This window comes from Marmota flaviventris, chromosome 2 (genome assembly GCF_047511675.1).
Source record: "Marmota flaviventris isolate mMarFla1 chromosome 2, mMarFla1.hap1, whole genome shotgun sequence".
Taxonomy (NCBI): domain Eukaryota; kingdom Metazoa; phylum Chordata; class Mammalia; order Rodentia; family Sciuridae; genus Marmota; species Marmota flaviventris.
In genome coordinates, this window is record NC_092499.1 from 2,443,934 (window position 1) to 2,468,703 (window position 24,770).

At 64.4% G+C, this 24,770-nt stretch overlaps 1 protein-coding gene across 2 annotated transcripts in view; it reads right to left on the reverse strand.

Annotated features, from left to right (window-relative positions):
* Window positions 1-1,097: 1,097 nt before the first annotated feature.
* The window catches only part of Kif26a (kinesin family member 26A), a 34,785-nt gene continuing 11,112 nt past the window's right edge, over window positions 1,098-24,770 (reverse strand). The window contains exons 1-15 of one of the 2 annotated variants that reach the window (XM_071607478.1): window positions 23,822-23,880; window positions 20,075-20,168; window positions 18,271-18,464; window positions 12,867-13,056; window positions 8,504-8,716; window positions 7,869-7,962; window positions 7,314-7,576; window positions 7,028-7,211; window positions 6,791-6,953; window positions 6,421-6,583; window positions 2,936-5,858; window positions 2,058-2,260; window positions 1,921-1,941; window positions 1,542-1,692; window positions 1,098-1,370 (exon numbers count right to left, since the gene is read on the reverse strand). In XM_071607478.1, the coding sequence (XP_071463579.1) occupies window positions 1,189-1,370; window positions 1,542-1,692; window positions 1,921-1,941; window positions 2,058-2,260; window positions 2,936-5,858; window positions 6,421-6,583; window positions 6,791-6,953; window positions 7,028-7,211; window positions 7,314-7,576; window positions 7,869-7,962; window positions 8,504-8,716; window positions 12,867-13,056; window positions 18,271-18,464; window positions 20,075-20,140 (5,010 nt within the window). In that variant the 5' untranslated portion in view covers window positions 20,141-20,168; window positions 23,822-23,880 and the 3' untranslated portion in view covers window positions 1,098-1,188. Of the gene's footprint in view, window positions 1,371-1,541; window positions 1,693-1,920; window positions 1,942-2,057; window positions 2,261-2,935; window positions 5,859-6,420; window positions 6,584-6,790; window positions 6,954-7,027; window positions 7,212-7,313; window positions 7,577-7,868; window positions 7,963-8,503; window positions 8,717-12,866; window positions 13,057-18,270; window positions 18,465-20,074; window positions 20,169-23,821; window positions 24,266-24,770 lie in introns of those variants that run through there. The other variant, XM_027946720.2, reaches the window with a different exon arrangement.

Below are 24,770 nucleotides of genomic sequence, written 5' to 3' on the forward strand. Positions count from 1 at the left end.
GAAGCACGGTCTGAGTCCCAGCCTCGTCACCTGACGGTGTGCTCACCTGACCGTGTTCCAGAGTCCCTGGGAGCCACAGGTACGTCCCTCCCATGCCCTGTGGCCTCCTCGCCCAGTGACTCCTGGAGGTGGCACCCTGGGGCGAGGGACAATGAAATGGAACCTGGGAACAATGGGTGCATCTTTTATTCACAAATAAGAACTGTGGCGAGATGCCACCTACACGCCTGTACAGAGGCCTGAGCGCCCACAAAACGCACAGTGCCCAGGAACGTGGACGTGCCGGGCGGGGCATCCCTCGGCTTGGCAGGCACCACTGCTCTGCGCTTGGTGCCCCCACCCTGCCCAGGGTGCCCCTAGAAAGAGCCCTCTCCAGCCCAGGAGACCTTCCATAGAAAACCATAAAAAAACATAGATCATTTGTCTTCAAATTCCCACTGCAAATCCGTGTTCGTAAGCAAAACAATACAAAAATAGGAACCCAACAGAACCCTACAAAACCCACCCTGCTGTCGGGACTGGTTTTTTGTGTTTTTTTTTTTGTTTGTTTGTTTGTTTGTTTTGTTTTGTTTTTTTGCTGTGGTTTTGGTAAGAATTCCTGCCGTGGAAGAAGGCAACATGTACCCGTGGTTCTGTCCTCGCCCGTGCCCTCGCTCGGGACACAGCAGGGTCCTCGAGGAAGGGAGGGGACTCGAGGTCGGTCTTCCCACTCGGGAGACCCCACTGGCGCCGACCACTCTGCCAAGAGCAAAGGCTATGAAGGAAAAGGACCCGGTACTGAAAGAGCTGGTGAGCACAGGTCGGTCCTGCTACAGAACTGCTTGCTGCAAGGGAGCGGGTCAGACGCAAACGCGACTGGCCTCAGCGGAGGCCACCAGGCCGCGGCCAGAGCCCACACCCCGTCTGCTGGTGTCTGGAGTCCATAGCACCAAATGTGAAAAGAAGCAAAGTCCAACTCAAGGTCAAAGGCACTTGCATGGCTGTTCCGTGGCGACAGTCTTCCGGTCTCTGCACACCCACTTGCTGTCCGCGGCCAGCCGGCCCTTTCCTCCCCACACTCCATCTCCCCTCTGAGCCCCCCATCCTGCACAGACCCCACATCCTCCTCCCTCTAACCCCCAGACATCCTCACGCCATCCACGTCCCGTCCTCACCCCCTGAACACCCCCCTATGCCCAGTGCCCGGCCTCAGACGTCCACCTCCTGCGGCCCTGGCACGGCGGCGGCGGTGGCAACACTGATGTCGAAGCAGGTGACCATCATGACATGGGCTTTGCACAGGTTCACACACTGTTCCAGGGCAGCTGTGGCCCGCTCCAGGGCCACCAGGTACTCAGCGGACTCAGGCTCCAGCTCCGGGTCCACCTCAACTAGAAGGTGGCACAGCGTCGGCCAGGGGCCAGCAGCGACCAGGCCCCACCCCAGTCCCTGGCAAGGCACCCGGGCCCATTAGAACCTCCCCCAGCACTGGAGGGCAACTAGAGGGCAGGGCACAGCTGGGGAGGGTCCTGCTGCCCAGCAGTGGGGGGGGGGGCACTCACACTGCTCCAGCCAGCGGCCCGGTTCCACCATTAGTCGGCCCTGGGTCTCAGCCAGCTCCTCGCACAGGTGGTCACGCTTGGCCTGCACCTCCCGAAGCCGCTGCTGCCTGCGCTCTGCCAGCCGCAGCTTGGAGCTGACACACATGGGGCCCTGGCAGCAGGGGACAGGCGCAAGAGGCCTCAGGCCTGGCCCATAAGCAGTCACGGGCAGGCTGTGGCTTGCTCCCAGGGCTCCCAGCACCCTGGCCTTGGCCATGGCCTCCCTCCACCCACCAGGCACACATGGGGGCCTCATAGACAGGGTAGGACCTGCGGGGGCCACGCCCAGAGCTCCTGGGCAGACAGCAGGGACCACCAGAGGCCCAGGGCTGGCTCCTACCTTCTCCACGTCCTGGGGGGGCTGTGGGAAGAGAAGGCGAGGTCAAGGGTCACCCATGCCCCAGAGGCTTGGCGAGCCCCAAGGATACAGGCCACCCTGGCTCCCAGTGTCCAGCCCCAGGCCCCGCGAGCCCTGACCTGGGCAGGGTCTTCCCGCGGGGGTGGGCGGTGCCGCTGCAGGCGCTGCACATCGTCGATCTCATACACCTTAATCTCAAAAGGCTCCTTCAGAGCGCCAGCCAGCGGCGGCAGGTCCACCCACTGCCCGGGGAGGCTGGGCTTCCGGCCCAGGGCAGCGGCGTCAGGCAGTGGGGCCGGAATCAGCCGTCGCCGCTGCAGACCTGGAAGGGAGAGCCAGAGCCAAGCGCTGGTGAGCAGAGACCAGGGCCCAGCTCCAGCCCTCTGCCACCCGAAGAGCCACACCAGTGCCCACAGCAGCAGCCACACCGCCAGCCTCCCCCGGGCTACTCTCCAACCCCGACTGGCCACACCACCCTAGTAGCACTCCCTGGCCCCACTGCCCAGAGTCAGGGATGGGCCAGAGCACTGTTCCCTGCAGCCTTGGCCAGGGTTTCCAGGTAGCTGGGACATCACGCCCAGGCTCTCGCCTGGCTCCCTGGGGCCCAGCCAGGGGACTGTGCTTGGACAGGCATGAGGATCAGAGGAGACACACACGGGTGTACCCACCAACTGGGGGCCTGTGCCCACCCTGTGCCAGGACGTCCAACGCTTAAACTGCCAGGGACCTGCATCTGTGAAGACTCCTTCCGTCTGTCCAGTCCCTGCTGACCTATGAACTGCCCAGGCCCCCATCCTATCCACCCAATGCCCCAGGGGTGCTCGCAACTATCGGGGCTGCGCAACTGAGCGCCCTACAGGCCATGCCAGAGACCGCAGCTGTGAGGTGCCCTGCAGAGGCCCGCCGCACGGGAGCCAGCACGGGCTGCTGGGAAGGCAGGAGCCTGGCACGGGGCGGGGGCAGGTGGCACCCCAGCGGCACTGGCGCCACCACCCACCTGTGGCCCTCTTCTTGGGGGACTTGAGGCTGCGGCAGCGGGCGCCCGGGGAGGCGGCCCCACTCTCGCTGGTGGAGTCAGGGGCCGAGGAGGCGCTGCCCGTGGCCTCGCTGTCACGCATCATGCTCTCATAGCCGCTGCTGCCGCCGCTGTGGTAAAAGAGCGCGGTGCGGCCCATGGCGGGTGGGAGCTCCCCACTCAGCACGCTGCTATTGTCACTGCCGTGGCCACTGCTGTAGCGCTGGGGCCTGCGGGGCGCGGTCACCTTGCTGTAGGGTGAGGGCAGGGCGGGGCCCACAGGCGGCCGCTCCTCAGCCACGTTCACGCCGCTGTCGTTACCACTGTCCGAGTCGGCTGACCCCCAGGAGGAGCCTCTGCCAGGAGCTCCACTGGCCGCCAACTCATGGACACGGCTGTGGGCAGCCCGGAGCGCCTGCTTGGTGCCCATGATGGTGCCACGGCCAGCCTTGGCCCCGAGGCCAGGCGCAGCCCGGGGAGCCATCCGGGGACCCATCACAGGGCCACCAGGGGTCCTGCCCACCGCAGGGGCCAGTGGCTTCACTGATGCTCCCAAGGCCCGAGACCCGCTGGCCATGAGGCTACGGCCCTTGGCCCCACCAGTGGGGGGCTTGGGGGCTCCCATGCCCTTAGCCGGGCTGCCCCGACAGGCAGGGACAGGCCCAGGCGTGGGGCTGGTGGGCGGGACGCCCAGCCTGGGCACAGCCCTGGGTGGCCGCCCGGGGGCCTCCCTGACCTTGCTGCTGCCGTGTGCCAGGCCCTCACTCCGCTCCAGGGACGCGTGGCCGGCGGAACGGTGCACCGCCTCCATCTTGGCAGCTCGAGCCTTCAGGCTGGATGTAGCCCTGGGAAGGGAGTGGTCAACCCGGCCACTGGGCCTGGACTCTTCCTCCCCTCGGAAGACGGCAGCTGCCCCGGCCCGGGGCAGGCCCAGGGCCTGGGGAGGGGCCGACCCCCCGCAGTTCTGCTCTAGGCTGGACTTGCGCACAGGTGGAGTGGGGGGAGCCGCCCCGCTGGGCCTTGGGAAGAAGCCCCCCTTGAGAGCCAAGCTCCTCTTGCCGCTGGGGGAGGCCTTCAGGCTGCCTGAGCAGATGGCCTCAGTCAGGGCGTCCCCACAGGACACGGCAGGTGTAGTCACACCCAGAGTGGTGGCGCCTCTCCGCAACGGTGGGATCCGAGCCACAGCCTCAGGCTTGCGGCCCCCCCTGGCTGCCACCTCGTACCCGTCCACCACCCTCTGGGCACCAACCAGCACGGCCTGTGCCTCAGGCAGCCGGGAGATGCCCAGGGTGGGGCTTGAGGCCCCAACGGCAGAGGCCAGCTGCAGCACGTCACAGTCGTCAGCGCGGAGCAGCCAGGGGTCCTCCAGTGGGCCTCCAGGGCCAGGTGGGCTCCGGCCGGGGCGGGTGCACCCTGCTCGGCTGGCCAAGGAGGTAGTCCTAGGCTTCCGGGGGAGGCTGGAGTGGATGGTCTGAGCTGTGGCCGCCCCCCGTGGAGACGCGTCCCAGGGCTCCCTGACAGATGGAGGCAGGGCTGCTGCAGTAGCCTCCCGAGGGTGAGGACTGTGGGCTGGGCCAGGACAGACGGGCCCACCACGCTCCGAGGACCTGCAGCTGCTCTCCTCTGGGACACTGCTCAGGGGAGAGGTGTCTGCAGGACCAGATCCTGCTGGGAAGTCGGGGCTGAAGGGGGGCCCTGGTGTAGGGCTGGAGCTATTGGCAGTGCACACGCTGACCTCGCTAAGCCAGGAGCTGATGGACTGGCCAGAGCTGCTGCCCGCCCAGGCCGTGCCCTCCAGGGCTCCTGCAGAGCCACAGGGACCCTCAGGTGCCTGCGAAGTGTAGGCATCAAACTCATCGTTGACACTGCTGATGATGCTGACTGGCCGAGAACCCGAGGCCAGGGCCTGCAGAGAGCAGCCGCTGCCAAAGCTGGCCAGGCTGGAGGGCCGTGTGGCCCCTGCCAGCCCCCCCAGGGGCAGCTCCTCCACCACTGTGAACACCAGCTCGTCCTCGCCGTTCAACTCCACGGGCTGCTGCAGGGTCACCGTGGTGGTCAGCAAGCCGCGATCCAGACAGCGGCTGCGAGTGGACGGGCAGGAGCAGGCCACGTCTGGGGAGGGAGGGGGCTGGCCCGCCTGCCCGCTCATGCCCACAGGGGGTGTCCGTACCATGCTGCTGGTGCCCCCTCCCCCAGGATCTGCAGGGGCTTCACAAGCTTCTGGCTGCTGAGGTGGCGGAGGGGCGGGGCTGGGCAGTGGCCTCCTGCCTCCATCGCCGGTGGCCAGGTCTGGGGCAGGTGGCTCGGGCCAAGTGCTGTTGTCCTTTCTCTGGTCACTCTGGGCACTAGCCCTGGAGGGCTCAGGGACACTCCGGTGTGTATCTGGGCCAGGGCTGCCTCGAGGGGTGCTGGCAGCCATCGGAGGGCCCAGAGCCTTCCTGGGAGACGCAGCCTCAGGGGGCGAGAGCTTCTTGCTCCCTCGGGCAGGGCTGGCCTGAGCTCCACCAGTGCCACCTGGGGGTCCCCAGGGGCCCTCACTGCCATCGATGCACTCTAACCGCTCCTGCAGCTCTGCGAAGGTGCTGCAGCGGAAGTGGTCAGCGTCCCGAGGGCCCTCAGAGGGCCTGCGGCGGCTCAGCGCGGGGATGATAGGCACGAAGTCGGGCGGGCCCTCGTTGTCAGTGAGCTCCCGGTCTGACAGCGCAGCCCCACTGGGCCCCACATAGATGACCGTGTCACAGGACTGCTCACTGCTGGATGAGTAGTCAGGGTCGCCAGGAAGGCCCGGCACCGGGCGGTCAGGGTCCAGGGCCACCGTGCGTGGATGGAAAGGCCTCAGGTGTGGGGGGCGGCGGGCCCGGCCCTCCTCGCAGGAACTCTCCCCGCCTGAGGAGCTGGACGCATACTGGGGGAAGGCAAGGCAGAGCCCATGAGCATGCCCCCTCCACCCCTCCTGGCCTCCCACCCCAGCCCTGGACCCTCTCTACTGCACAAGGCTGTGGTCCAGCTCCTGCCCCCGCCTGGACCTTCACTAGACTTAGGCGTACAACACAAGGTCTTCTGGGCGTCTCTCCTCCCATGACAGACAGACGGAAATGCCACAGAATGGCCCCAGGATTCAGCTCAGCGCTGCCTCATCCCAGAATGCCCCAAAGGCCACACTCAGGTGCTGTGACTTGTGCCAAGAAGTCCCCTGATGGGGGTGCCCCAGTCCCATTTGCCCTGGGCTTGGTTGGTGCGGGGCCTGCCGCTGGGCCAGGCAACCCCACACCCCACGGGAGCAGCTCTGCCTCTGCCTAGTGCACCAGGGGCTTCAGGCTCAGCTGGCAGGGCTATGTGGATGCTACCCGCGGCCCCGGGACACTCAGACTATCAAGGACAGGCCCCTGCTGCTGCCACCCCAGGCCCCTGGAGGACATCGTAGCCTGGAGTTCCTCGGGTGGAAGGTGGACGGGATCAGAGCCCACCTTGGCCTTCTTTCTGCGCAGGCGGTGGATGCGGGCGGCCAGCTGCACGGTGCTGAGCGTCTCGGCGTGGTGGGCGGGCGCATCTGAGACGTGGGCGATCATTGTGGTCCGACAGCCAGCGGTGGCCAGGGACTCCCGCAGCAGCGTGGTGAGGCTGTGGTCCCTGAGGGCCAAGAGGCTCAGAGGCCCAGCCTGGGAGCGCCTTGGGGTAGGAGGCTGGGCGGGGTGTGTGCTCCAGGCCGGAGCAGGGGAAGGCTCCCTCCAGGACCAGGGCTGTGCCCAGAGCCAGGTCTGCCTTGCACCCTGGACATGAATGTGGCCAGCTCCCAGGACCACCCCAGAGAGTGCCTGCCCAGGTGCCTAAACTCACCTGTAGGGCACGTGCTTGGCCCCATTGACCAGAGCCAAGATAACGCTGCCCAGGGCCGACAGGGACAGACACAGGGGTCCCCCCGTGGCCTCTCCACCCCTGCCAGGGGCCACCTCACAGCTGCCCAGGTCGATGAGGTGAAGACGGCTGCGGCCTCCAGACACTGAAAGCGCAGGGCGGAGCCTCAGGAGACGCCCTGGGCAGACGGCTCCCGGCACCCCCCACCCAGGCACCTACTTCCTCCCTGGCCGCACTTGTCCACGCGGTACTGGTAGACGTGCAGGGTGAAGAGCATGTGGGAGCTGCGCCGGGCATCCTCGCCACAGCCTGCCCGGCTGGTGCTGCGAGCGGCCAGTGCGGCGTCCAGGTAGAGGGCAGCCTTCTCTGCCGTGGGCGCCCGCAGCTCGCTCTGACTCTGGAGCTGGAGAAGGTAGAGGCCACCACGCCTTTAGGGGCTCAGAGCCATGCAGCCCCCAACCCCTGCCCACCCTCTGACCGTGGAGGGACAGTGGCACAGGCGCACCTGTGACCCACATGTGGGGTCCTCTCGCAGGTACACGCCTGGAGACTGGGTGTCCTGGAGACTGCCAGAGGCCACCTCAGACAGCAGGTCGCGCAGGTTCTGGTCCCGGCCGCACACCTCCAGGGCCGAGACGCGGATGGAGAAGCGGGTGCCCGTCCTCTCCTTGCGCTCCTCCACCAGCCTGAAGAGCCAGGAGATGGCACAGGGCACCACGCCCAAGCTCTGGGGTGAGCTGTCCTTCCCGATCATGGTGTACGACTTGCCTGGGGGCCACGGGGCGTGTGAGGGTCCAGCACGGCCACTCGGGCCTCAGACCCACGCGGACTTGGGACGTGTCCCCTGGGCCCTGCCTAGGATACTCGGGTAATCAGGAACTACTGAGACCCTGGGGCCTCTTGTCCATGGCAATCCCTCTGCCTCCCAGCCTGGGAAGCTCCGGCTTCCACCCCATGAGACCCCACCCACATGCCCACAGCGAAAGCCACCTTCCTCCACAGGGCCCAGGGATTGCAACAATGCAGATGGGGGACAGGGACAGGGACAGGGAGCCTTTACCAAGACTCATGTGGCCAAAGGAAAAGATGCAGCCATCAGCCCCGCTGACCACAGACTGCAGCACATCGGCCACTGTCCCCGAGCACACTTCAGCCTAGGGATGGAGAGACCAGGCAGGTGTTCAGGCCTCTGTCCTGGGCACACGCAGGTGGTCAGCCCATGGGGCAGCTAAGCTGGCAGACGTGGCCAGGTGCACAGAGCTCTTGCAGGCACAGGAAGCGTGGGATGTTGGCGAAGAGCAGAGTACATGCAACACGTGCAGGACGCGCCAGCCAGACAGAAGCGCTGCTGCCAGCATGGATATACACCCAGGACACCAGACGACGCAGACGCACGGCCACGCTGCCTGCAGGACCCTGGGGCATCAGGTGTCCCACGATAAGGGTGGAACAGCACCACTCAGAAAGCCTCCTAGGACGGTGGGCTCCCACATGCCCAGCAGCACCCGGGAGACCCGGCCCGGGGAACAGGCAGGGCTGAGGGGTGAAGCCAGGGGCAGGGGCAGAGGCAGCTGAGGCAGGGAGCCAGCAGGCACCGCCACTGGCTCCACTGGGCCCACTTCCCCCTCACCCTCCTGGACACAGCACAGACCCCACCCGTTGTCCCCCAGGCCCCCGGGAGCTACGCCCCACTACCTGCTCCGAGTCCTGGGGGAAGATGGCATCAAAGGCAAACATCTTGGGGACAGCTGCGGTGCCAGCACGCCGGAGGCCCGCGCTGCCTGGGGGCCCGGCAGCTGGATCGTAGAGGGTCACTTGCTTTTTCCGGGGATCCACCTTCAGGTAGGATGTGGACTCGGCCGAGCGCTGGACCCCCTGTGCTGGCCAGATGCGCAGCATGACTTTCACCTGGGGGGCGGGTAGAGCAGGCAGCTGAGCGCCGCCCTTCACCCAGCTGGCCGCTAATTACAGGGCAGGAGGAGCAGCGTGCGAGTCAGGACAGCAGACCGGGCCTCAGCACGGGCACCCGACACTGCAGGAATGCAGCCAGAGCGGATCCCATATGAGGTCAGCGGGGCAGGAAAAAAACGAAGCCCAGGGCAGGGTGAGGCCCGCAGGGTGTGCGGAGCAGGGACCGGGAAGGAAGAGGAGCAGGGGTAGGGGGCCCCAGACACTCCAGGAGCGGAGAGGTGCTCAGACCCTGCCAAGCAGTGCACTCTGGGCGCAGGCACAGGGAGCACCCTGCTGCCCCCACAAGCCTCTCCCCAGCGGCCCCGGCCCATGGCCTTCCAGGCCCTCGTGACACCCCAGGGAGACAGAACAGCTGTGTTATGAACAAGCAAACACACCTCAGGGGGCCGGGGCTTGGTGCTTCTGACCCCCGCCCAGAAAGCCACGCTCCCCAAACCCTATGTCCCTGCAGAACTGGGGTCAGCAGAAAGACAGTGGAGATCCCAATACATAGCCCAGTCCATGTGGCCCGAGGAACAAGGCAGGGTGAGTGGGAGGAGCGGGACCTGAGCTCTGAGAGCCCTGCAGGTGACAGTCAGCCTGGGCTTATGGCAGAACCAGCGGTGTCCCTCTAAAGCACAAAAGAGATCTCTGAATGCGCCCTGAGGCTGTGCCCCAGGCTCTCAGAGGAGCCAGGGCTGGCCTGGGGCCCAGAGAGAAGCACTGCGTACCATCATGGGTGCAAGGGGGCCCCAGGGCATGTGACCTGGCGGGCAGGCACTGTTCCCCCCAGGGCCACCCTGGGTCAGGGCTCCTTGAGCCAGGCACTGCTCTGCTTTCTGAAGGACACCACCGTCCACTCTCCGATGAAATCTCCGATTTCCCCACGTCAGTGTAAATCAAATTACCCGAGACTCATTTCAGAGCCAATATTTTTCACGGATTTAATTGTAAGTGGCAGATACATAACGCCAGTAAAATTGGTTTACCGCGGAAAGTGCGCACAGGCGCCATCCACCCCCTTGGGCATGCGGCACATTGATATGCAGAGCCTCCCCGAGTGGAGTGGGGTGTCCCACCCTCTGGGAGCTGCGAAGGAGCACTTGGCTATTGTGCTCATCAGAACCTGGGCTCCATCAGGCGAGAATCGATGCTTTTATTCCCAGATGACATGAACAAAACTACTTCATTTCCAGACGCTGCTGCAAAGCAGACGAAAAATGTGCACTTCCCAGTAATTTTTGGCAATTTTTTTTCAGCGTGAGCCCCTCACCGCTTCAAGAGCCAAATGGGTCTGGAGATTCAAGAAAATTCCTATCAGGGAAGAGAGGTGGCAAAGCCCACTTGGGCCCACACCTCCTGCTGGCTGCCTCTGGAGCAGACACTTATCCCAGGTGGGAGGGGACAGGGCAGGGGCTGCACTGTCCAGCCTGTCCCCACCTCCACCCGCTGCCCCTGTCCCAGTGCCAGGCCATTGTCTGCCAGGAGAGACCCTGTCATTACCACGGGAAATGACAGTCTTCAGGAGGCAAGCACACCAAGCCTCTCCCCCATGTGCAGATATCACAAAGCCCTGAATGGCTGCGGCTGCCTGCCAGAGAAGAAAACCACATTTTGCATAAAAAAGGAGGCTCTGCAGCTCCCAGAGGTGGCCCAGGCAGGGAGGGGGTGCTGCACCTCGCAGAGGGGATGTCTTTTTAATACCACAACATGATGAATTATCTTAAGTAGCACATTAATGTCAGAAACTGAATGTAATCTAACTTCTTTCCTGTGACAGTATTAAATGCTTTTCAGGAGGCATTTCTGACGCTGTGACATTAGCACTAATAACACCAGGCGCGGGAGAAGCGCGGGGCACCAGGAGTAACAGGAGCTGGGGGGCTGCAGGCCAGGGCTCCTGGTCTAGAGGAGGTGCTGAGTGGTCCAGGGCTGCCTGAAGTCCCCTGGGCCTGGCCCTGGGGGGTGGAGGGAAACCTCGGGGCCTGAAATGACACAGTGACAGTAAGAACAGGGCAGCTCTGGCTGCCGACCTCAGAAGGCAGCCCCTCACTTCTTCATGGCCTGCCTGAGGGAGCGTCCCCCCCACACCCACCACTAGCTTTGTAACCTTGGGAAGGTGTCCTTCCATTCAGGGCCTCACTTTGGTCATCTTTAGGGTTCTATGAGAATTAAAGAAGAAGTGACCACCACACCCACTGTGCCAAGCAGAAGCCCAGTGGGTACAGACAGGCTAAGTGACCAGGCCAGCCCGGGTCAGAGCCAAGAGCCAGTGCTGGGCTGGGAACCTGGTGCCACCTTCCGTCCCGACTGCCCAGCTGTCCTCCAGGTCTGCATCCCACACGGCCAGGGCAGGGGCAAACCAGCATCCAGACTGCCTGCCCTTCATGGGACTGTCCCCAGGTGGAGACACTGGGGCACCCAAGTTAGCCAGGCTTGGACCCGTCCTCCCTCCTGGTCACGGGATGGGGCTGATTCCTCCTAAGGACACTGCTGGAAGACACAGCTCACATGCACAGCAGGGCCCAAAGACCCGGCAGGCGCAGGCACCGGGGTGGGAACACCCTCCTCCCATTTCTCCCCCCCATGCCGTGCATGAGGCAGGGACAGCCACCTGCACCCCAGCACCTGTCCAGAGGGGCAGCAAGCCACCTCTCCAAGCAGCAGGCTGCCGCCCTTGCCCCTGAGCCCAGGGCAGCTCAGACAGAATCAGCAGTTCTAGGTCATGAAATGTCCACTTCAGGGACCCGGAGAGCCAGGCCACCCAGCCAGCACATTACGCCACAGGTGTGGTGACCTGGGACCAAGAGGGGACATTAATTTATTCAGATCCACACAGCTGGTCAGCCCAGAGGTGGGGAGTTCGCCAGGTGACTGCGGGTGCCCGAGGCTCGTGTGCCCACTGACCGTTCCTGACTCTGAGCACAGGGCTGGCCAACCTAGTGTCCAGGCACCAGGTAAGCTTTGTGATGCCAATGGCAGCCTCACTGCCATCGACTTGCCTGGCAGGGGCGGGGCATCAATCCTGGGCCATGAGACTCCATAACCGTCCCCAGATGTGGACACTCAGGAGGTCCCTTGTGGGGGGATGTGGTAAGGGAAGGACTCCTGGACCAAAGCGTGTCTGGCCCACGATGCTGTGATGGGCCAGCTGACGGAAGAGAGCTGCCTTCCAGAAGGGGCTGCGAGAGCAGGTGGGCCAGCCTGGGCCCTGGGGCTGAGGGCAGGGCCAGTGCAACACTCAGCTTCCTGTCCAGGCCCATCCCTGGGGAGCTGGAGCCCCTGGGAGCACAAAGCCTGCTGACGGCCTGAGCAGGGTGCCCGCCTGTAGGGCCTGCCCCTTGGCTGGGCAATGCTGAGCAGAAGCCAGGGCATCCGGGATGGATGACTGGGCTGCAGAGAAGGCAACAGGCCAGAGGAAAGCCCATGGGCGCACATCTCGCTTGGGTCCACCTGTGGCCCCACACCTCGTGAGCCTGCCCCCCATTTGCCGGGCACCAAGCATCCGCCGTGCCCAGGCGAGCACAGAAGTCCCAGCTCGGATGCCCCTCAGGCTGAGGTGAGGTGCTTCTCTAGGCCCCTCAGGGGCAGCAACCCACAGGGCCCAGGGCCAGAGCTCTGGAGAGGGGCCAGGACCAGCCAGCCAGTCCCAGTCAGAGCCCTTGCCTTCTCCAGGCCGCTGTGTCCCCACATGAAACAAGAACCCCCAAATCAACTCCTCTCTCAGTGGCCATGGCTGGGATCTGCCTGGAGATGGTGACTTAGGAGAGGGCATCCCACCTCCCTCCCAGAATCCAGTGAGGACAAGGCAAAGAGGACCCCGGAGCAGGGGTCCCACAGTCCACGACCTGGCTGTCCAGCACATGCCCCCAGGGCCCCCCGACACATAACCTCACACCATTTCCTGCAGCCCTGCCACAGGAAGTCTCCAAGCCTCCTGCTTCCTCCTGGGCGCTGCTCCTCAGGGCCCCAGCCTCCCCATCCGCACCCCTGCTGACCATCTTGCCTAAACTGGGAGAGTGAAGTGGGGCCCCTCCACCGCCTGCACCTTCCCAGACACCCCTGACCTCCCTGCTCCAGGGGCCACCTGACCTCGGGGCTGGTCTACCTTTCCGAAGCTGCCGGGGTTATCCTTGGTCTTGGAGGCAGCCCTGAGAAGGCAGGGGGGCGCTGGGGGTGGCCACAGCTGCAGGACACCACTGAAGTCCGTGGGGTAGGTAGAGGTACCGCGGGCAGCAGGGGCAGGTGGAGGATGGTGCTTCTTGCGCTTGGAGGCCAGGCTGAGCTTCTGGGCAGCCCTGGGGAGGAGAAGCACCAGCAGCCATCTCTGTCACTACAGCACTGTGTCCACACACACATAAGGCTACCTCGCCCTCAGACTCCACCCACCATGCCAGGAGACTCCAAGGAAACGTGGCCAGAGTGTGGCTGCAGGGCCGGAGCATCGCCTCTCCAGGTGGGACTGCTGGAGCCACAGCAGTGTCCCCTCCCTGGCAGCTATGCCCAGCACCAAGGCCAGGCGGGTGACAAGGGGTCCAGGCAGACGCGGAACCACTCCCTGCTCTGTGTGGGGCCCGGAAAAGCACTGTCTTTGTCTCCAGTCCTGCAGCTGCTGTGGGAGGCAGGCTGCAGGCCACCACCTTCAGGCAGCAGGACCTCAGTGCCGCACCTGTAAGGTGGAATAACGTGACCCCTGGTAGCCCTCGTGCGGTCCCTTCAAGGTGCCTGCATATACGAGGCAATCAGTTAATGGTGCTACCATGAGTACCGTGCCTGGCCCTCCCCAGAGGAGACAGCCTCGGTCCTTTGTGGATACCACAGTCAGCGGAAGCAGCCCCTGGGCCCTCTGATGGGCGCCCACACCTGCGAGTCTGGCAACCACCGCTGTGGACTCCCAGAGTACCCAGCAGACACGAATCCAGGATGTACCCACATAGGACGGGCCCAGGCACCACAGGCCGTGCCTCAAGCAGACCCAGGGACACATCCCAGGTCAGTCTGCTGTGCCTGGTCTCACCAGTTCCTGGGGTGGGTTTCCTGGCAGCCCCCAGCCCTCCGCCTTCCTGCTCTACACAGTCACTCCCCTGGGCACACCCGCCCAGGGCCCACGTTCTGTGCCCAGCACCAGGCCTGCACAACCCACCCCATGTCCTCCAGCACAGGCAACCCAGGGACATCTCCCACATGAAAGTGTGCACAGGTGACCCTGGCTGAGCCCTTCTCTCTGCGCCCGTCCTGACCTTCCAGTGGAGAAGCCCCTGGTGAGGGGCAGGCCACCAGGAAGTGAGCGGGCTGCAGGCGGGCGCCAGGCAGCACCAGGGACACTCACAGCTCCCCTCCCAGCCCTACCCCACACCATTTCTCCCGCCTCCCACAAAGCCCCCTCCCTGCCCAGCTCCCTGGGTCTATTCTGTCCGCCCAGGACCCAGCACAGAAGGGCCCACACTGGGGCCACTCAGCCTCCGCCCCACCTCCCACCGCGGGGAGCTCTGTGGGCGGCGTGCGAGAAACTCCTCTCATCTTTAATAAGAGTTGTCTTTTAAGAGACCCCGGGGATGGCTTCCTCCTAGCGAGGTGTCACCACAGAAAATAAAAGTAATCTACAACACACGGAGGAGTCCTCCACAGAGCCCCAGCAGGCACCGTGCGCGCCCAGGCGAAGCAGGGCAGGAGACAAGTTCCCACGCCAGGAGTCCTCGGCCTCGGAAACTTGAATTCCTCGGTCCTGAGCTGATGGCAGCGGTGGCACCTGCGCCCTGGGGATCCAGGCCTGTGTCTACTGCCCTCAGGCCTCATGCAGCACCTGGAGCGCCTCACAGAGGCCTGAGCCAGCAGGCCTCTGTGCCCCCCGCCCCGCCTGCCCCGGAACCTCACAGCACACCTCCTGCAGAAGGAGGCAACCCTGTTGCCTAGAACAACGGTGCACCTGCTGCAGGGTGGGGAGCCAAGGCGGGGGACCCTAAAAGGCAGAGCCACATCCCACCCCTGGGGAGGCCAGCAGCAGGCAGGCTGTGCCGTCCATCGAGGTCAGCAGTGTGAGCAGGCTTGAATTTCATCAGTCTGTTCCAGGGCTCCGCCGGCCTCCTGCCACCACAGCCCCTCCTGCCCTGGACCCACCCACCTTTGGGGTTACCCTACAGCTTCCTCAGGGGCCTCGTGGGAAGAAGCTGCAGTCCTGCCCCCGATGAAATGAGGCCAGGGCTCGGTGGGTGCCAGAGAGGCCCAGGGACAGGGTGAGGAGGGTCCCAGAGTGCCTCCACATCTGCAACCGGTGCCCGTTCCCAGGATTCAAGGGCAGGGTGCGGGCTAGCCCCCCAGGGGGACAGCAGTGGCCAAGGCACACCACCCAGAACCACCTCCCCACCCTTGCTGGATTCTGCAGTCACTCTGCCCCCAGGCCCATCCCAGCTCCAGCCCAGGCCCACACACACCGTGTCCCTAAGCCTGGAGGGGACTCAGAGGCCCAACTGCTCCCCATGGGAAGTCATGGGGGCTGGAGTGAAGTGGGGGCCACGGGCAAGACTGGCTTTGCTCCTCAGTCACGTGGGCAGCCACAGACAGCTCTGCCCCGTGACCCTCCTGGGAGCAGGGTCTGTGCAAACCTCGGGCCACCAGGCGCCCGCCATGCGCATGTCCAGGTCCCAGGCCATCTAGGCAGATCCTGGATGGTTATGGCCAGCGTCCCCACCCAGGGTCCCACCTAACTAGAGGGACCCCTCCCCACCTCCCGGCCCTCAGGTGTCTGCTTTTACAGCTCAGCTCCTGGGCATGAGTCCAGCCTGGGCCAGGCAGGGCGGCCCCAAGACAGGCACTTTCCCCTCTGATGGATTCAGGCCAGGGACAGGTTCCCAGATGTCCAGCACACACTGGCTACCATGCGTCGGCCCACGGAGACCTGCCAGCCCCTCCATGGCCCCGGCCTCAGGGGCACAAACCTGGTCCTGAGCAGCAGGACAGCACCACCCCGAGAAGCACGTCCCTGCACCAAGGGGGCCTGAACGGCCAACCCAGAGCTTCCGGGCGGTGTTTTGCTGGGGCTGGCAGGCAAGGCCATCGGGCAGAAGGGTCTGCAGGGCCACCGGGTGCCCTGACCCTGGCTGTGGAGAGCAGCCATGCCTCCCGAAACTGCTGCAGCCAGCATCCTCCACACCACCTGGAGCCTCACCTGGGAGACACCTGTCCACAGAGCCCTCCTGCCCTGGCTTCCTGGCTAGAGCTCCTGTGAGCAGCGCCTCTGCCCAGAGCCCACCCTGGCCCTGGACCTCTGCCGGGCAACCTGGACATCCAGGCAGATGCCAGGGGGCTCAGTGGGGGCTGCCCCTGGTGGCTCCCAGGTCCTGTTGAGTGCAGCACAATGTCCCTGTGCTGCAGGGAAGCACCCCGTCCCCTACCCAAGCCTGCCCAGGAGACGCCCCCAGGGACTCTTCCCAAGACCAGATTCCAGGCCCCAGAGGGGCCACTCTTCCCACCACACAAAGGGAGGAGGGCGGGCAGGTGGGCAGCACTCTGACGGGGCATCTGAGAGAGAGGAGATGCAGGCTGCTGGGTGGGACACTCTCAGAGGGTGAGAAGGACACAGGGTCGCAGAAGGGAAGGGGAGCTCCAATGCAGGCTCGCAGAGCCCTGGGAGAAAACCCAGTTACAAGGGCCCTGCCCACACAAGTGGCCCTCACCACTGTCCCCGGGGGCCGGCTAAAGCCAGTGCCTTTCCACCCAGGCCGCAGCCCTGCCCACCCCTCACCCCTGCAGGCCCTGAGAAGCCCCAATCTCCAGGCCCCCTCAGCCCCCAGAGATGAGCACACAGAGGAAGGACAAAGCCTCGCCCGGGGGCGGCAGGACCGAGAGCCCTGACTCCCCCCGACTCCGGCTCCCCTCTGCCCCACTTGGCAAATGCCCCTACCAGGCTCCTACCCAACCCTCCAGCCGCCTCCAGTGCCCAAGACCCACCAGCCACTTCCACAGAAAGACCACCAACCCCAGCCTGGAAGGCTCCCAGGGGCAGGGCACACTGAGGCCAGCTGCCCTCGGTCCTGCTGGGGTAGAGGTGGGAGCCCAGGACATGCCAGCAGGAGCCCAAGTCCCATGGTCTCTTGATGACTCTGACAAGCCCTGCCCCCACCCCACAAAGCCAACAAGCCAGCCAGAGAGCAGGCACATGTGCCGAGAGCACCCCTAATCTCACCCCCTGGGTCAGGGTCTAACCAGGGGTCCCCCGCCAAGACCATCACCTGGCAGGCCGCCCACCCCCAACCTGACCCAGGACCCACCACCTGCCGTGGGCCTTCAGGAAGAAGGGCCTTCACTGTGATTCAGGGCAGCTAATGGGCTGGAAGTAATGGCAGGCGGCAGGGCTCCCCCCTCGGGAAACCTGCCTCTGGTCCCCAGCCCAATGCGCTTGTTTCTTTGTTTCTATGGTAACTTCCCAAGGTCAGCCGCTGAGCAGGCAGGGAGCAGCGCCAGCCTTGGTGGAGACAAAAGGCACAGCGCCCGCTCTGCTGGGGCTCGGGGTCGCTAATGAGCCGGTGTGGGGGACGGACACCGCCCTGCACTCCTCAGTGACAAGACCCTTCCTCAAACACCAGGGGCCTCAGCGGCAAGGTGGCCCCAGGGGCGCGGAGGTGGTTTTTCTTTGCAGGAAGTCTCCTTTCCATTCCCACCTAGGAACAGTCCCCCAGGAGCCCCAGGCCACAGGCCCTGAAAATCAGGACAAGGCAGGGTGGGACAGGACCAGCTGGGCTCTCCCGGGGCACTGCCCTGACCACTGCTGGCACACGCCTAAGCAGGCTGGGAAGGACCCCCGCCCCCCCCAAGAGGGTCCCAGCAGGGCCCTCTGCACCTGATTGGGGTGGCGGCTGAGGCCACATCCATCAGGAGGCAGACCCGCACAGCCGCCAGCCTGTCCCTCAGCCCAGCGCGACAATGCCCTAATCATATGCCCCGTCACTCCCCAATCAGGCCTGCAGCCCCCGGAACAGCACTGATAAGGCGTCCCCTCCCGCCTGCCTGGCGTGATTCATGGACAGGCTTATCAGCACCCGGGCGGGCTGCTAATGGGACACTGACCCGCAGCTGGGCTCGCCATTACCACTCATTACCGCGATTACATCCTGTGATCCACATCCCCCAGCCACGGGCCTGGGTCCGCCTTGGGGCTGAGGCGGGGGAGAAGACTGCTCCTGCACGCCAACCCCCACCTCCCCACCCTGAGCACCATGTTCCCTCTGCAGGAACCAGATCACCGCCATATCCCGCCTTCTGCTGGGCATTCCAGGGTCTGAGCCTGCAAACCACAGCCAGTCACTCCCAGAAACCCAGCTCTAGCCTGGGACAGAAAGCCAGGGCACCAGCGCTGGGAAGCCAGCCACACCTGCGTCCCCACCTCCACCCACTGGGTGAGCAGCTGGCAAGGCCCCGTTCTAAGAGGTCATCGGGGGCAGGGGCCCAGGTGCCCTCATCACCCTCCGTAGGACTCTGGTGCACACTGCTGCCCAAACAGCCCCAGGAGGACTTACCTTATAAAGAAGGAGGCTGCGGCCGACGAGGGGCCTGTAGAGCCCCCTGCCGAGGCGCCTGGGGCTGGAGTGACCAGAGCCGATGTGCAGGCCCCCCCACGGCCCCACACCTTGGACACACCATCAGGGCCCGCCATGGGGGGACCATCTCGGACCGTGTCTGCCACCGCCACAGCAGCCACCGCTGCCTCAGCCTGCAGGGAAGGAGAGTCCAGGTGAGGAGCAGACGGGCAGCAGACACTCCCGCGGCCCAGGCACCACCCCACCCCGGCACACCCCTGCCCTGACTTCTGGCCAAGAGGCTGGGAGACCGAGGCAGGGAGAAGGCCTGGCTCCCAAGGCAAGGCAGGAGGACCCTGGGCCAGCCACGGCGTGCACCTGGTCTGCCATGGCAGGGGCCCTGCAACCAGGGCCTGGTTCTAGAAATGCAGTGACCCCCGAGGTCAAGGCAGCTGGACAGGGCCCTGTATCCCTCTCACCTGGACCACATGCAGGTGCCCAGAGACACAATCAGACAAAAACCACAGTAAGTATCTGGCACAAGCACTAACTGCCCACGTAGGAGGACGTGTTGTGCTTCCGCTGTCTGAAATACTACTCTGGCATTTCCAACTAATTAGCTAAAATAAATTCCAGAAAGGAGACAGCCCCATAATGAAGCTCAAATGTAATTAAATGCTCCCCAGGATGCACCCAGCGGACCCAGGACCAGCTTCCGCTTGTGATTCGCAGCATATCTGGAGCCCTAGACCCCAGGCAGCACTGGTTCTGGGGGGCAGGGGCTCACCTCTCCCCGGGGGCAGCTGCTCCAGACCCTCCCAGCCTCCCAGCTCCACCGAGCGGAGTAAACCTGCCCGTGGTGTCCTCTGTCCAGCTGGCATAGGGCTGCAGTGCCCTGGCTGAGGACGCAGGTCTAGTCTGGCCATGTTGGGGCGGAAGAGCCCACTGTCCTCAGGGTCTCCCAAGGGGCACAGGCTAGAAGCAGGTATGCCACCCAGGCCCAGGAAGGAACATTCCAGAAAGAGTCCTCCTCACCATGGAGGAGAGTCTCACCCTGCCAAGCCCACAGCCAATAATGGCTTCCAACCCCTTTTTAGGACATGGAGCAGAACTTGTCTGTGAAGGATCAGTGGAAGCCCAGCATCCTCCTGGCCCCCAGAGCAGTGGCCACGCCCCACAGTTGCAGGAAAGAAAGGTCAGTGGCAATATACAGGGAAAAGCTTGGAGAAAGGGGAAGCTGGAGCAGCTCACAGGCACTGTGCCAGCACACCATACCCACCACAGCCTGAGGCAGGAACTCCTCCACACCCCTCAGAGCCCAGCCTGGCCGGCCCTCCCTTTCTCCAAGCCACTCTCTCACCTCAAAGTATTTTTGTATCGCTTTGTTTTAAGATCTGAATTCCCTTGCTGAGCAGAGTGGCATAGAAAAGAATTAATCTTAAAGTCATGATGCTGACCACCAGAGCTCCTTGGAGCAGAGCTGGGTTTGGCTGAGCACCCACTGGACACCCAGCCAACATCCCAGGGCCAGGGGCTCTTAGGTGGGCAGGGGGTTGCCCCCCACAGCCCACTTGGTGCTACAGGTGGCTCTCACCAGCCAGTGACGGCACTGCCAAGGGAGCCCAGGCAGCATCCCAGTGCCAGGCCCAGCCACACCACGCACCTGCCGGCCTGCCAGCCCAGGGGGACGGAGGCCACAGTGCCGACAGCTGGGCCCTGGCCCACCCACCTGCTGGCCCCAGCAGGCCTGCTCCGTCCTGCCAGGCGGTGCACACGGGTAGTGGCGGGGCCTCCCCGCACTGACCTGTCTCAGGAGTCCTGCATGCGCCTTGGCTCCACCGTCCCGCGAGCTGCCGTGACAGGGCTCCATCCATCGGGTGGACGGCCACTGCCAATTCCTGCCAGAAGCAGAGCCCAGGCATGCCAAAAGAAGCCGTCCCAAAGCCAGGCGGAGCGGGGAGGGAGGGCCGGCGAGAGGGGAGACCACAACACGGGGGCCGGGACACAGGGAGGGCGGCCAGACAGACAGCGGGCAGGCGCCAGAGCAGCAACGGAAGGGAAAGCACGAGAGAGCGGAGCGTGAGGCCGGCCGGCGGCTAGAGAGCCCGCGCCTCGCTCCCAGCGCCCGACACCGGCCCGCCGCCAGGGCCCAGGCCACCGCTCCAGACCTCCAGGGCCCGCGAAACTCGGTTTAGGAAACACAGAAACACCCATTTCCTACACGCACTGGCCAGACTCCACAGCTGTGGACTCTGAAGGACAGCGTCCACCAGCGTCCTCCCCGGGCACTACAGAGGGTTCTGAGGCGTGGCCGGGCAGTCAGGCTGAACCCACAGACACTACCTCACCCTGCACAGGCGGGAAGGGGTGCTGGAGCCTCCGTGAGCAGACTCCCCCACCCCCTGAAGCTCCTCCCCATCACCCAGAGACCTTGGGCACCTGGAGAGCCCACGTTGGGAAGTCCTACCCCGCAGGGGCCTTGCCCACTCCCACACCACAGAAGCATCACCACAGCCTCAAAAGAGGGCCACCCTGCCAACCCCTGATCCAGGACCTGGGGCTCGCACAGGGCACCGGCAGTGAGTCAAGAAGCATCATGGAGAGCCAGGCCTGAGCCCACCTAAGCCCCCTCCAGCCTGTAGCCAGGGACAAGGGACAAGGGCAGGGGCACCACCAGCCTCCTGCAAGGCTCACAGCAGGGAGCAGGCAGGCCCAGGGCAGGCAGCAGGAACCCCAGGCCAGTGCCACCCAGGCACCAGGGACAGAGAGACTCCCTAGCTCCAGGGGCCTCCGCTCCTGGGCTATCCTCTGGGGGTATCCACAGGAGGCCAGGGCTTCCACCCCACAACCTCTGGGGGGACAATGAGCACAGGTTTCCTTGGCCTCTGTGAAGGTCCCCATGGGCACTCTCAGAACAGTGTGTCCAGAGCCTGGCAATCCCAGGAGCAGGCCAAGGCAGGGGGTTTGAGGCAGCCTGCGAAAGTCCAGCACCCCCAGAGCTAGCAAGGCAGGAACAGGCCCAGAGCCCAGCTCCCGGGGCAGCCAGGCTCTGCAGAGCTGCCCCACCTGACAGTCTGGAATGGACTGCTGGGCCTCCTGCTGGGCAGCTCCACAACTGCCTGGATGCTCAGGAGGTGGAATGGTCCAGAGAGGGCCACACTCTGAGCTCGTGGACGCTGGATGTGGGAGGGGCCCCTGATGGCACCAAGCTGGCCACGGCTGCTCTACCAGGACTCAGAGCTCTCCAGGACAGTCATGGCCACAGAAAGACCCAGAGCAGGACCACCAGGGCAGGCTCCAGCATGGCCTCCAATACTCTGCACCCTTGGAGCCCTGGATCCCCTTCCTCCCACTCCAAAGTCCAGCCCTTCTGGTCAGGCCTGGCCATTCCTTCCCAGCATCCCACACTGGCCTCAGCCAAGATGACAGTGCCCACTGGGCCAAGCCCTGCCCACTCAGTTCCACATCCCAGGACAGGGGGCCGCAGGCTGCCCAACAGCTACGAGACCAGGGGGCTGGACCCTGGGGCCTCCACAGCAGCACACAGCATGGCGAGTGCAAGGCCATCTCTAGGATCGATGCCCTGACCCGGGGACACACCTCACCTGGGTCCTCGAGTCCTATTTACAGTTCTAATAATCCCCCTGTTGATGGCTTGGGGCTATGTTCTAATTATAAATCCATGCCTGCCTGCCCTGAACACAACTGACCTGCTTATAAAGCAGGGAGCACGTGCATTACACGCCCACGTTTCATGGCCTGCTGGCCACCAGCGGGGCTGCCCGACCTGGGGCCAGTGCCCCCACTGTCCCCCACCACCGCACCACCACACCAAGTGCAGTCAGCCTCACACATTCCCAGAAAACGCAGGGGATACGGCCAGGCTGGCTGTGGATGGAGTAGGGTGGGGGAGAGGCAGCTCTGGGCCACCACCTCAGCCTCCAGCCCCTGGAGCCCAGCCCAACACTGCCCCCTCCAAGAAACCTCTCAGCTCAGCTAAACAGAAGTTGGCATCTGCGCCCTCCCTGTCCCAGGGCTGCCCCAGCGTTCTCCTCCAGATGTCAGGCCAGGAGACCCAGAGGGGCTGGCCTCCTCTTGCAATCTTCCTGGGAGGGTGAGTGGAGGGGCCTCCTGTCCAGGCTGGGGCAGCAAAGCCAGTCCTACAGTGAGTCGTCACACCCACTGGAGGCCAGTTAACGTCAGTTCTTCCTGAGAGTCTCGTATGCACCCCACCCCAAGGTTAGTACCAGTGGCCCCGAGGGGCAGCCTAGCAGCCAACCCAGGGATGGTCTCAGCTCAAGGAGTCTCGGGCCACACCACATCCAGGCAGCACCATGTCACCAGAGTCAGTGGGGCCAGCAAGCAGACGTGGGACAGGGCCTGTCCTGTATCAATACTGCCCAGTGGCTGTGGGACCTGTACCTCTGCCTATGTCCTTTAACCACCCTGGGGGTCAGAGGCCAAGGACCCACCTGCTCACTTAAGAGACTGCCAACAGGAGAGCCCATGCAGCTGGCCTGTGCCACCTGGAAGTATACTGGGCACAGCCACCGCAGGACCTTCTGCCCTGGCCCCAGGTGGCTATGCAGGGGGACCCTCCATAGGCCTCCAGCTCCAGCTCCACTCTTTTACTCTTCCTGCTGGGTCCTCCTGCTTTGTCCACCTGGGGAACCCAGATCAACACTGGGCACACACTGGAGGGTCCTCTGCCTCAGTCCTCAACAAGCAAGTGGCTACAACTAAGGGCATGGTGTCCCTAGAAGTGACCCCCAGTCAGGTGGGGCTTATGCAGGGTGCTCTTCTGGGAACTGGCCCCCCCCAGGAGCCCCCACACCTTCCTAAACCCAAACCACATCCTCCAGCCCCCCAGGAGACCCCCAACACAGCAGGCCCCCTACTCTGAGACCCCCAGAAAGAGACTCCATCCAGCAGGCTCCAGGGCCAAGAGAAGAGCAGCTGCAGAGATGGCCACTGGCCATGCAGCTGACCACCTGGTCCCTCATGAAAGCAGCCCGCCCTAGTCAGGGCGGCAGAGCCAGCTCCAGCGGAGCCAGAGCCCTGGAGAGGCTGTGGGAGGGAGGCTGGGACACCCCCAGTCAACACAGTCTCTGGCCTCCTCTGAGCACAGCAGCCAGCATGGTAGTGGGCTCGGAACCTGGCCACCGGTGAGGCCCCATCCTTCACGTGGCTCTTCCAGACCTGTCCCCTGAGTCGTGCCCCTCTGGGAAGCCTAGTGTGACAGCTCCTCACTGGGAGCCACTCCCTCTGCCCCAACCCAGTGTAAGGACTGGGACTGTCCAGGAGACCTTGGGTCCCTCCGTGGGCCACAGCATCACCCATGACCTCAGGAGCAAGACTAAGGTGGTGACAGCCACTCCCGAGGAGGCAGGGGGTGCTGCAGCCAGCACCCCCCAGGGCACCTGATGCGGGTCTCAGGAAGGTCTGGGGACCCCTACGCCACAGTCCTCCCTGCAGAAGCCACCCCTACAAGGCATTTGAATGTGGGGGGCCCTGGGAGAGGACCCAGTTCTGACCCACCCAGGACACTCACCAGGCAGGTGGGAGGCAAGAAGCTGTTGACTCTTGAGACGCTCCACATGCCCTCCAAGCACTGCTGGGCCTGGATGGTGACCGTGCTCAGCGCCCCGCCCAGGCCCGCCGGTGCCACAGACACCTGGACACTGGGCCCAGACGGCCAGGCCATCCCCTTCCTCCTGTCAGGCCCCGCTGAGGGCTGCCTCCCTGCAGAACCCGCTGGTCCAGGGGCATCCCTGGGGCTGCTCATGGTTCCAGCGCTGGGGGACACGGGGCCTCCTGGAGGGGCGTCAGGGTCCCCTCGGCCGGCAGGGGCCTGGAGCAGGCGCAGGGCCTCCCGCGTGAGCTGGTGCAGGTGCATGGTGCAGACGTCGCAGCGGCTCTCGGCCTCCGGGCGGCAGGCAGGCAGGACCCCGGGAGCAGGCAGCTTGTCAAGAAGCAGAGCAGAGAGGCAGGGATCCTGAGGACAGCAAGGGACAAAGGCTCAGTCAGTGCCGGGATGGGAGGGCAGGCGCAGAGCCCACACCCAGGCCTCACCTCTGCAGCACAGAGGGCTGACGCCAGGCCACGGAGCCGTCCATAACTGATTAATAAGCCCCACACAGTTCCATCCACAGGAGCCCAGCAGGAAAATAATTATTGGAACTTAATAGTGAGGTTCATGGTGCCCTTGATAGCCACGCGCCTCTCGCGCCGTCACTAACCTCACAGCTCGCAGCTAACAAGGCGTGCTGGCGGCTCCTGGACAACCGGCCCCTGGGCCAAGGCCTGGCCCGGGTCGGAACGGGAGGCCAGCGGGAGCGGCCACAGGAGCCTCCCTCACTGGGCAGGCGGGCAGGGTGGGGTGGGGTGGGAGAGTGCTAGAGACCCTCTCCCTGCCTCCCCAGGACTCCAGCCAGCTGGAGAATGAAGTCGGGCACCAAGAATGTTTGACAAGACCCCGGGTGGGCGAGGTCATCTCCAGA